Here is a 12755-nt window from a genome sequence, read left to right as displayed (position 1 = left end):
GGGGGAGAATGAGCGCTGGAGAAAAGAACCCCTACTTGTTTGGATCGTGTGTGTGCATGCGTGTGTGTGTGCGCGCGGACTTTCGAAATGCGGCGTAGAGGAAGAAAGATCGGAGCGTATCGCTCAGCTGCCGTGGTGACAGACTTGCATGTTGAGGTTTGCTGGGGCTAATGTTCGGGCCTCCTCAGCTCTTTTCTTTTGACTTTCTTATGTTTATTTTTTTATTTTTATTGTTTTGTAATTTTATTTCACATTTTGTTCTTCGTTAAATCATACTAAGCCCTCTAGATGTCTCTCTCCTCGCTTTTTAAATCACTCACTTTGTTTCCTCCATCTGTCTGTCCCCGTCCATCCATCACTCTCTGATCATCAATGTGCTTGCTTTGGTTATGAGAGAAGCTGGAACTCTGAGCTCAATGTAGCTGTAAACTCAGTTGTCTTGTCCAAAAAATTGTGTTGTATATTAAAATGATTTTTTTAAAGAGAATATGACATTATTGTGAATAAAGTACTTGACATTGGTGGGGTGTTGAGCCGACTGTAATGTGAATCACTGTGTGTCTTGTCTGTCCCTACTGTCCAGAAACTGTGTGACTCCTTTGACCAAGTAACTGCTAATATGCTTTTTGGCCGCAATGAGACGATTTAAGTCGTTTGTGTGCTATTGAACAGATCAATTCTAGAAGACGCTGATGCACTGCTCCAGAATCTCATTAATTTGAATGGGTAGAGATCTGGTGACTGAGTGGTCATTTTCACTGAAGGTTCTGCCAACTGTGCTGTAACAATCACCTCTTTAGAAATCACCACAACCAACCCTGTGGCAAAAATCATAGGAAAATGGGCATGACTCATTCTAATGCATGATGGGCTGCTAATTTCACACCTTTCAATGTACTGTGTGTTTCTCAAATCAGGTTAGTCCTATATTTGCCTCTTTCTGGTTGCCCTCCTTTACGTCGCTTGTTTGTGAATGTATACTCAATGTTTTTCCACTAGGTGGAGCACTGACCCCTGTTTATCAGCCTGCCAGGGTGGTAAACTCGGCTTAACCGTTCAGTTTACTTGCTTCTAACCCATTGAACCTTGTCCTTGCACATGACCCACTGCTGAACAGGAGAAGCAATCGTGTACAGACAGGAGTCAATCTTCCTAGCAACAACACTGGGTATGGGAGCTGTGATGGGTTTAAAACCTTCAGTGGCTGTTATATATTTCATATACCAGTTTGTGCTGTAGTTTCTGCTGTCACAATGTGTGTTGCTAGGATGTGTCCCAAATGACAACCTATTCCCCATGGGCCCTGGTTCAAAGTGGTGCACTGTGTAGGGAATTGTGTTCTGTTTGGAACACAGACCATCTCTTTTCTCATGGCCGGGATAGCTGAGACATGAGTTAACGTACTGTACAAACAGACCATATCGGTAGCCTTTATCCTTCACCGTTAGTTAGGTGGGTTTAACTTGTTATTGTAAGTCTTTTGGTGTGTGTGTGTGTGTGCGCATGTGAGAGAAGAGGAATGGGTCTATTTTGTAGGATATGTGTGTGTAATTTTAGCATAACGCTGAGTGTGAATAAATTGGTGTCGTATGGATTTGTGTGTGTGCGTGTGTGGGGTGTAAGTGCAGTTGTGTGTATGTGTGAGTCTGTCTGTGAGTTCAGTATGGGTGTGTGTGCTTCCTCTGGGTCTGTGGGATTTTGGCCCATAATTCCTGCAAGCTCTCAGGTCACCGCTCCATTCTCACGCACATATTTGGCATTCTTTCCCCAACATGATTACCATACACCTTCCACTCTGGGTTTGGCTTTGTAGAATATTTCCATCATTCCGAATGGAACTGCAGCGATGTTCCAGAACCCCCCCCCCCACACACACACACACAGTTCGGATTCCTCGCTCTCCTGCCCCTGTCTCGGAATCCTCGGATACAGCCCTTTTTCCCTCTGAGTCAGCTCGGATCTGCCGTCTGTGGATGTGATTGGTTCATTTGGCAGCAACATCTCTTCACTGATCTGTTTTGTGGGGTGGGTTTGAGGGGGTTCCCTTAATATCAAACTTCTGAAACTAAGGAGATTGAGTGACTGTTAGGAGGCCAAAGGAAAGAGGGACGTAGGAGGCTGAAGTATAGAACCCAAGAGGAACAAGTCAAGTGGACTCTTACAGTCACAGCCGTACTGGAGTGACAGTACGGTGAAACCTTGCGGGAGTGCTGAACTGTTGGTGTGGTTACGGCAGGTGTAGGCATGTCATGGGATTGAGCGCAGGAATGACCACTGGGATTCTGCAGCTTTGCAGAAGCATAGCGGGCCTACGGCCTGACATATTGGTTGGTAGAGTAGGAAATATTGTCTTTGTTCAGGAAATTGGGGCATATATGTTGTCATTAATACATTTCCAAAAAAGGAAGCTTTGCCGCCCCAAAGAAAATATAACATCTGAGAAGGGGAAGAACTGACCTGTCCTGGAAAATAATTAGCAAAATGGCAGATGATAAGGAAGCATAAGTAAATATTTTTGAGTGATGGTCACGAAGGGTGATTTAACTGTGTATGGACAGTTTAAATGACACAGGAGACATGATTCTGTAAGATTTACTGACTTTAGAAAGACCGCTGCACACAGATCTGAAATAAATAAGTGAAATAATTTTATAATAACAACAATTATAGTAACAATCATAGTAAGATCGCTATTTTCGTTTTTTTGTCATCTTTATATATATAACTTTTAATAAATTGTTCCCTTTAATATTTTGTGTATGAGACTTTGGTTTACCACTGAATGTCCTGGTAGCAGCATTCTGTATCCATGGATTCGCACAGGAGCATCATCCCCTGGGTCGTTTCTATAGCAATGCTAATATGAAGAGAAGGCAACCTCCCACACGTCATCACCCTCTGGCCCTATAAGAAGAGAGTATTTTGTCCTGGGGGTGGGATTTAGGGAGGTGTCATGTCACTGGTCTCCAGTTGTCTTTGGTGCTTGTTAGATTTGTTTTTTGGTGCAGCTTTTTACATTCCAGTTCTTAAAGCTTCAGTCCTTTGAGTGAGATGTTGGGGGATGTTATAGAGTGCTAACTGAGGCCTCTAGTCTCTCTCCACATTCCCCCTAAACAGCTTCACAAATGGTCTTTGGTACTCTAAACACACACATACACACATATACTGTACATACATTCACATTCTTTCAATTAATTCATTTAACCCGGGCCTCGCAGATTCTCCTTGCCAAACGGCTGAGACAGAGAAGTGTGTCAAAGCAGTGAGTCTGTTCTGCTGGTGTTCCTGTGGCTTGACTCCACCACTAACGTCCTGTGGCTATCCTGTTCCACCACGTGTTGCACCACGCTCTCGCGTGGTTCCTCCGTCCCCCTGCCTGTCCATCCTCTCCCTGTCCTTTCGTCGATTAGTGGGTATAGTCTAGTTCTGGACAGTGCCAGTTAGCTACCGTCCGAGCCTGTGAGACTTAAGCAGTAGCTACATGCTAACACTCAAAATTAGTTCACACGTTTAGTTCCAGGAAAACATGACAAATTTTTTCTTTTAACATATTCGTCAGGTTTACTTTAACACAGTTGTTTGCACTAAACCAGCCATGTGCCTGGTTTTTGTAGGTTTTTCTAAAGCAGAGCTTAACTGGCCAAGTCTAAGAGATAGTGCAATCGAACCATTAAGTTCAAGCTTGGGGATTGAAAGGGAAAAAAAGGCCCACACGAGGTGGAAAGCCTGAAAGCTACTTTTCAAGGCCTTGTTATAGAGTTGGCCAGGTCGACAGGCTAGCTGTGATATCAGAGTTAGGGTTGAGCTAGTTGCCTTCAGTCAGTGGACAGAGGAGCTGGAGCGTGGGGCAGTGACAGCCAGCCAGGCCAAATGTAAAATGAGTTGGTGTAACCGCGGCACTATCCCAGTTAGTTGGCCCACCAGTCAGAGTCCAGAGGACAGTACATATTTTCTCAGTAGTGGGAAGCGTTAGTTTGGGCCTGTCGGTCAAAATTGTGGGTGTAGCACTCGTCCAATATGGAATGACTTCAGATACAGTTGCAGTGGATGGGTCCAATGGCACTAATTGGCCACTTGGCCAGTTAGTTGTTTTAAAGTCCAGAGGAAGGACTTCCATCAGAGGTTAGTCGGTAAGCAGGTACAGCGGGCAGTGGATGGAGGGTTAGAAGTAGCTGCTAGCGGGGTCCGGTGGCACGGACCCTCTTGCTCCTCTTGTTGACAGTTGTAAAGCGGAACGGTGTGGTTTCGGGGTACTCCCCAGGCGGGAAGCGCTTCATAAAGTGGACGTCCTGCTGATTGGGCAATGTGTGGGGGCCTCGGCGAGGCCGCCCCCGCTTAGTGAAGCCCACGTACCAGCCAGAATAGCGTGCCGACATCAGCGCTGTGTAGTGGTTCTCCAGAACCTTCTCCACAAACACGCAATCTTCACTTTTATTACTGGCCTTCTGAGAAAACGGAGGTATGAACACACACAGACAAAGAAAGGAGGGAAGAGAAACAGGTCAGCAATCCATTTGAACCCAGTTATTCTTAACTCAGTTATTCTCAATGAACACTTCAAAACTGCCTATGAGCTGTAATTGTTTGAGGGATCAGTAGTCTCACCTTTCCCACCAGCTTGCCACGGCGATTCATGCACAGGTAGAAGTTGGTCTCTTTGCCGCGGATTCTCACCTGGCTACCAAAGGTGTCAGCCTCCACTACGAGCTGGGCTTGTGAAGGGACAGACAAAGGGACAGACAGACATTAGAGCCACAGACACAGACAGGCCGAGTTGAAAAACGGATTGAATCGACAGAAGACCTACAGCGTCAATTCATCTTACAGACAAATCACAGACAAGGCGAAGGGCATGCCGAAATTTGGGTGAGCAGATGGTTGGAAGTCAGTGAGCACCGTCATTACAAATGGGGCTGGTAAAAAAAGACACACGGACAGCCTGACATGCCACAGCTAGCACAAAGAACAACTAGTAGAGGAATATGTAGAGAGAAGACCACAGGACTGTTGTTTGAACATTGTGAGGTGTGTGTTCATTATTGAACACAGAAAAATCTGATTCAGTGTGTATTATAATCCTTCTCCTGCAATAACACTGCCCTGACTCCATGTCTTCAGAGAGCGCTTGTGCCCGTTTAAAAAATAAATCCCTAAAATGGTTCCTACATGACCTTAGTCAACAAAGGGGTCACAAGAAATCAATATTCCCCCCTCTCTTTCTCCTTTTGACTCTTCCATCCTCTCTCTCTCTCCCCACATTTACACCTCCAGCCCTCCCTTGGTTCCCTGTTCTCCCCCTTTTTCTCTGTTGGCAGTAAAGGGTCTCACAATGCTTGACTGCCTTTGCCCCCCCCCCCCCCCCCCCCCTTACAGAACCATTTGTCTTGAACAGCTCTGCCCCTGGAGCAGCAGCGATGCTGGCTGGAGGTGCTGTGTTTGGGAATAGCATGGTTGTGAATGGGAGGGCTGCTGACATGAACCCCGGTCGTCTACACAGAGGAATATGAACACCCGCGTTAATACTGGCCCTTTTTTTTTCTTGCATTGATCCTCTGTAGTTTAAGAATGGGTTAGGCATCATTGCAGACAGAGAGAGGGGGAAGGGAGGGAGGGATGGGGGAGGGATGGGGGAGGGCGGGCGGGAGAGCCTGCTGTTTTAAACCCGGAGGAGACAACAGGGAGGATGACGAATCAATAGATAGATCGATGGAGGGGATGAGTTTCTAACACTCTACCTGCTATGCCCTTCCCTCGCTCCCCTCTCTTTCTTTTCTCTCTCTCTCCTTCTCTATTTTCTTTCTCTCCCTCTTTCTTTTCTCACCATGTCTCTCTGGTGAATCATTGAGTCAGTAGTCAGTCGATGAGGTCTTTGTGCTCCTGTGACAAGCCCTGTGGCCCCCCGCCAAGGCCCGAGAACTGAGTGAGTGTGTGTGTGTGTCTGTCTGTCTCCATGTGTGTGTGTGTGTGTGTGTGTTTGTGTCTTACCATATTTGTCTCCATCCTCTCCGCGGGCGCTGATGCGTCTTCCCAGCACTTGGACGTGTTTGCCGCTGGTACGGCTATAGAGCTGGTAGACCCGGTGTTGCCGCCGGCTCATAGCGTCTCTCACCCGGGTCTGGTTCTCCACGTGCACGCTGAAGTTAACCCCATCCATGGCGAAGACCTGCTGCGCACACACACAGGGCCAACCGACATCCATAAGCACACGCCAACAGACACTGAACTAGGACCATATTTAAAATACACATGGACTACGTTTCCTGTTGTTCCCCCGTCTTCATGCCTGGGTGAATGATAGGGGAAGGACCACAATGGGCCATCTCAAATGGGCCATCTATGCCTTACTCTGCATACACCTTGTACTCACCTGCAGTGGATTACACATCACCAGCAACATCTGGATACATCTGGAGAGAAACAACATGTTCAGGTTAAAGGGCATCCGCATGTCTCTGAGTGATTCTTTCCTTCCATCTGCCTGGTCTTTCCTACAACACTGAGACATGTTCTAGCACTATCACAGAGCTTCTTTGGTCTTCGGGGGTCAAACAAATTCACAAAGCTCCCTCACCGTTCCATTCTGTTTTAATGGAATGTCACAACCCCGGCCACAGAAAAGAGCCAGCAAGTCACTGGATTCCGAAAATTAAATCATCCTTGCTCTGAGACCAGCTGAACCACCAGCCTTGACCCTTGACCTCGGAAGGGGTTTATCAGCAGCATCATCTTGTGGAGGCATGGAAAGCATTACCTTCTGACATCATTTGTTTTATGCAGTATCTTTAAAAGTAAAGGTTGCTTGTATTTAGCCTTGTGTAGTTAACTGATTGGGACCTCTCTCTGAATTGGTCTTGTTCATAGTTCTCCTTCTGTATTTCGAAAGGATGATGTAAATCGTCAAGATGTAAATCAGTAACCTTCAGTTGACTGAATTATTGGAGCCACCATGCAACCCATTGAGGTTCTGTGGTCTTTCATCTCTGTTCCTGGGTGCCCTCTGTCTGATCATAGCCCAGTCCAGTAGGCCTGTTTCCACTGACAACTGTCCCTTACACTCATTACACTGGCTGTAGATGTTTCCTGTCACTGGCGATGTGTACGACATTCATCCACCTCTGTCTCTAAAGGCACCTGTATTCTACAGGTCCTCTGTCAGAAAAACTGCACACGTCCAATTGCTCTTCAATTTCCCCCTAACTTTGGCCACAGCTCCTCCTCATCCCACCAAGTTTGGCCACACCTCCTCCTTTTCCCCCTAAGGTTGGCCACACATCCTCCTTATCCCCCTAAGGTTGGCCACACCTCCTCCTTATCGACTTAAGGTTAGCCACACCTTCTACTTATCCACCTAAGGTTGGCCACACCTTCTCCTTATTAACCTAAGGTTAGCCACACCCCCCACTTATCTACCTTCGGTTGGCCACACCTCCTCCTTATCGACTTAAGGTTAGCCACACCCCCCACTTATCCACCTAAGGTTGGCCACACCTCCTCCTTATCGACTTAAGGTTAGCCACACCTCCTCCTTCTCCACCTAAGGTTGGCCACACCTTTGGATGAGGAACATTCAACCCCAGGTACAGTATTTGTTACACATTTCAGGATGTCTTCATCTTTCTCTTTGGATTCAAGGAACTAGATATGATTCATTACACTGCTCAGAGCCTCAGACTCTAGCTTTTGTTCTCTCTCTTCCCCTTAAGATCATTCTCTCTCCCACTCTCTGTCTCTTGTGCTCACTTTCTCTCTCCATCTCTCTCTCTCTGGGGGGGTGATTAGTCACAGAACAGGGTGTTGTTGGCCCGGCGACATGCCAGACAGACGTCCAGGGAGAGGTAGAAACGACAGCCCTAGAGCCTCCATGTGTTCCTCCACCAGCGATCCTTCAAAGCCAGAAGCCGGGAAACACTCTGCCCACATCTTTCACTCAAACACCTCTTGACCCCTACATGACTGGACTGTGCCATGGTGGAAGAAGCCAGAAGATGACGTGTGTGTGTGTCCGTGTGTGTGTGTGCATGTGTGTGTGCATGTGTGTGGAGGCTGTCAGCTGAGCAGATGCCAAATGGTGTGGCTGTAGACGGATGTTATGGAGAAGTAGAACACACACACACGTGTTCTCCTCTCTCTCCATCTTCCTCTCTCTCTCCATCTTCCTCTCTCTCTCCTTCTCCCTTTCTCTCCATCTCTCCCTCTCCTCATCTCTCTCCCTCCCTCGCTCTATACACACACTATGGCGGTGAGGCGAACTTAAGTGAAGTGCTGACAAACTGACATTTACATTTAAAATTTCAGTAAATTAGCGAATGCTCTTATCAAGACCGACTTAATATTGAAGTTAATATCTGTTGCTCTGTTTGTCCTGCCAAATCTCTCATCCTAGATCCGTCCTATCAATCTCTCCACTCCCCTGCTCTGTGTGTAGGGACAGAGGGGACTCCCCCACATTGGCATGGCCTCTCACACACACAGATGTGCAGATGTATGCCAGGTGTGTGTATAATGTGTGTGTGTGTGTGCATGTGTGTGTGTGCACCTAACTCTAACTCTGCAGTTGACACCTGGAGTAAAACAAAGACAGATGCACTGTGGGGAGAGTAAAAAGGAGAGAGTGTGTGGGAAAAGAGGAGGTGAAAACGAAAACAGAGATAGAAGCCTGGTACTCCAACTAGGCATACACTGTGGCTGGGTGTCTGTTCCTACTTCCTGAGGCAGAAACTGTTTCACAGACAGAACGAAGAGGATTCTGGCCGCCCATCCACCAATGCATTCTCTTACACATGTACCTCACTCTTCACTCACTCAGGCCACATTCAACAAACCACACCAAACCAAACACACACAAAGCCAAACACACACCAAACCAAACATACACCAAGCCAAACTACTCCAGTACTGATGATCTTTCCCCTCGCTGGTTTATCTTCTCATAGGGACCTCTAATAGATGCAGACACCAGGGGAACCAAAGCTGCATTCTGCCTGCACAGCTCAAAAACTGGTGGTGTCTGGGCATTGTGAGGACTCTCAGCTGTTAAAACATCACTACTGCGGAGGAGAAAGTGCTTCGTTTCTGGATTCTACCTCTCTTCCTAGACCACAGACACACTCGGTACGCCAGCAGCAGACAGAAGAGTTAGAGGAGAGAGGGACAGAGGAGAGAAAGGAGGGACAGAGGAGAGAGGAAGGGAGAGAGGGAAGAAACAGGCAGAGAGGAGAGAGGAGAAAGCGGAGAAAGGGAGAGAGGAGAAAGGGGAGAAAGGGAGAGAGGAGAAAGCGGAGAAAGGGAGAGAGGAGAACGCGGAGAAATTGAGAGAGGAGAACGCGGAGAAATTGAGAGAGGAGAAAATGAGAATAACAAAACTAGAGAGTAAAAGAGAGATGAGAGGGAGGTTTCGTTTTAGAAGAGGTACAGAGGGAAAGCCTGGTTACCCTTTGGACCTTCGCCAAAACAAGCATGAAGCTGACATCATAAACCAGCGTATATGAAGGTCTCCCATGTGAAGGAGACCTTAAGGAATAATGGGCTTCAGGCCGAAGCACCAGCGTGGAGCAGTAGTCTAGGATGTGGGTCCCAGAATTGAGCAGTGGTTGAGTTAGAGGGCCTCCGTGTTGAGCATTGGTTATGGTGGTAGGCCTCATCGTGCAGCAGTAGGCCTCAGAGCGGAGTTGTGGTTTAAAAAGCAGACAAGTAAGTCTCAGTGGTGGTTAAAGTAGTAATAGGCCCCAGTGTGGAGCAGTGGTTAGAGTGGCAGCGGGCTGCTGTATGGAGCAGCGCCACAGTATAGGCCTGGCTGTTGAACTGTGGTCAGAGATGAACTAGGCTCCAGCATGGAGCAGTAGCTCAGAGTCTAGACCATTGAACCTATGTCTGTGTTAGTGTAGAGCAGGAAATAGCCAGGCAAGCTAATATCCTAATGATCGTAGGTGTAACGTGTGTAGGAGGCTGGGGTCTCAGCGAGGGATGGGACATTTAAAGCAGAGACTGGATAGCAGAGGAGAAGATAATGTCAAGGAGGGGTTGGAGAGTTGCATAGAATAGTCTCTTCATCTCAAACTAATTGTTGGCATATTTCCCTCTCCCAAGGAGACGGGGGGGGGGATAAGAAAAAGAAAGCGACAGAGAGAGGAACCACATACTCTGTACAGGTTGTCTGAACTGAGGAATGAGAAGTATCTGGAGAGATGACTGCCATCTGGGAAAAGTATAGCCGACACAAAGAAAGACAAATAAATCCATGGCTTTTAAACAGGACACACCTCAAATAGCCAACCTCAGGCCCTTTCATTCCGTATCCTTTCACATAGCTACAGTCGGCAAGCCTCTCAGCATTTTCCTACTCCATTAGATATTGTTGAAGACAAAGATCCAATGAAAGTTTGTGATAGTGTATATAGTGTATGATTCAATGCAATTGCTGTGTTGTAAGGAGGTCCATTTGAATTGATCAACATCAACAACACCAGCAATAATAAGCAAACCCTGCCCCAATGACCTGAATAAGGGTCCCATCACTACCTGATTTTACTTGAGTTGTTTCTATGGTGACAAATGAGGAAAGATGAGACCTTAAAATATTATCTTAAACAACTGCCTTGACTACATGTTCAGAGACTAAATAAGACAATACAAATGCTAGAGGAATCAAACATATGTTGTCCTAAATTATCAATTACATTCTTGATAAATTAGTTGTTAAACGAACTTACAAGACAGCCAGCGTGGAGAAAAGGGACCGCATCGCTTCCCTTCTCCACTACAGAACTTCGCCCAGAGTCAGTCCCCTTGCTCGATCAGAGCCGGTCCGACAGTCCGGATAGTTCACTTGTGTGTTTATAATCCGCTGTTCTGGATGAAAGGTCAAAGAGTCAGCGGGCACTCCCGTTGGCATCGGCGGTGTGCCCCGGTTCCCCCGGAGGGGGCGGGTATTATGGTGCGGTCAAGGCGGGATGTGGGGCTGAGTGGCCGTGCCACTGGCACCTGAGTGCTACCTCTCAGCTGTCACAGCGGCCCGTGCAGCGTAGAGGGCCGGAACGCCGTGAGAGGTTAGGACATCAAACAGCTGCGCGCCTCCAGGCTGAAGAGGAACAGGTGAAAGCGCGTTCACGTTTCAACGAGACTCCACTTCAATCGACAGCCCCGCCACGTTTCAATTGCGAAACCACTCCAAACTATTTGAATGGTGATGCTTTCTCCTTGTAGTCTTTTGCGTAATCCACGTTGATGCTGTTGTTTTGATGCTACAGTAGAGCTTATAGGCCGACTTTGTCAACTTTTTTGAGAGAATTCCACATTACAGACGAATTTCAATGAGACAGGAACACGGATGGCAAAAGAAGAATGGGAGGCGCGATAGTCCGAACGGACGTTGGAGCACGGGTAAGGTCACTAGTTTCTGCGAGGCAAGGTCAGGCGCTGCGGGAGGCGGAGTACCTGGGTGGGCTGAAAGTGAGGTCGGCGTGTCGAAGGGGGCTCCGCGGGCGCCGGCTGCTGTAGGGCGGGCTCGGTCATGGCTGCGAACCCACGATGGGTCACGAAATATCTGGTGCGGGGGACACCGAACAACAGTGTCCAATAGAGTGGTGGACAGCCCGGAGTGGTCCAGCTCAGAGAGAGATGGAGAGAGTTGAATGAAAGCGAGGAGGGGAAAGGGAGAGAGGGAGGGGGGTTTAGAGAGGATGGGAACAGCTGTGACTGGGTGGCGGACCCAGCCACCCGCGACAGCACGGAAATGACAGCCGCTCTCTGCACCTGATTTCCCGGACTTCCCCAGCCGTCTTAGCCGCTGGTTGCCTGGTTGCTGTTCTCCAAGAACACCGACACAATACCAGCCAAAACACAGGACGATGACATCACCTCTAAAATGTTTAAAGGAAAAAAATGCAATCCGATCTTTTTTGTTTATTTTTTTAAGTAGAAAGTTAGCAGTTTCCCCGAAAAGGCACCAAAGTGTGGATGTCTGAAAGGACTGAGGGTTGCAATCAGGAAGAACTGATCTACTTGTCCTGTTTTTGTAAAGAAATAAAAGTGAAATTGTGCACTTTAAACAGCGTTTACCTAATCACATTGACAGATCGAACCCCGAACCTGCACCGTCTATCCATTCTCTCTCCATGACTTCGTTTTTCATTCAGTTGCGGGAGGAAACAGGAGAAAACAAAAAGAACACAGCTGCGCCTTTCTCCAGCTCCAACGTGTACGTAGGTCCTCGCTTTTTAAAAAATGAAAAGGTTTTCCTTCCAAAAAAAGCTCGTCTTTACCGTGGATGTGAGTGCTGTACGGGAGAGGCGAGTCAGTCGGCAAGCACAAACCTCACTCCAAGAAAAAAAAAAGAAAAAAATGTTTAACAGCCGTGGATCAATCCACCCCTCCCACCCCAACACCAGCCGCCCCCTTCTGCTGCTGCTGCTGCTCTCTCTCTCTCCCTCTCTCTCACTCCCCAGCTCCCCGTTTCCTCCTCTCTCCCCCACTTGCACACACGCACACACACTTATTGGATCAAAATGAGATTAGTCAGTCGCTATGTGATGCCGACCAACTACACTAGCGGCAAAACCGTGTTGCTAATGTCACTATCTGCAACAAAAGTGCTAACGGGAAACCAATCACTGTTGTCATATCTTCTTGCAAGTAGAACAATCTGTAACAGCAACAAAAACGGTTAAATGTGCTGGTTCGCTGCGCTTCCCTCTACAACACCTTGGGGAATAAGGGGTGCGAGTCACTTTTGCCCTCCGATTATTCTATTTTTCGCC

At 47.6% G+C, this 12755-nt stretch overlaps 1 protein-coding gene across 4 annotated transcripts; it reads right to left on the bottom strand.

The window, feature by feature from the left end:
• Positions 1-1877: 1877 nt before the first annotated feature.
• Positions 1878-12316, bottom strand: fgf18a (fibroblast growth factor 18a). 4 transcript variants are annotated; one of them, XM_010897476.3, is made up of 5 exons: positions 10710-12316; positions 6368-6407; positions 5986-6166; positions 4606-4712; positions 1878-4445 (listed from the first exon to the last, which is right to left on the bottom strand). In XM_010897476.3, exons 1-5 carry the CDS (start codon positions 10739-10741, stop codon positions 4176-4178), a joined length of 630 nt encoding a protein of 209 aa, XP_010895778.1. In that variant the 5' UTR covers positions 10742-12316; the 3' UTR covers positions 1878-4175. The 4 variants fall into 4 exon arrangements, with proteins under 4 accessions (XP_010895778.1, XP_010895779.1, XP_010895775.1 ...); XM_010897477.3 differs by having other exon boundaries at positions 5986-6163; XM_010897473.3 differs by having other exon boundaries at positions 12058-12316.
• Positions 12317-12755: the final 439 nt, after the last annotated feature.

The sequence above is a fragment of the Esox lucius genome, chromosome 4 (genome assembly GCF_011004845.1).
Source record: "Esox lucius isolate fEsoLuc1 chromosome 4, fEsoLuc1.pri, whole genome shotgun sequence".
In the NCBI taxonomy this organism is placed as follows: Eukaryota; Metazoa; Chordata; class Actinopteri; order Esociformes; family Esocidae; genus Esox; species Esox lucius.
The sequence above is the reverse complement of the archived record's forward strand: the minus strand, read 5'-3'. Positions and strand labels throughout refer to the sequence as shown.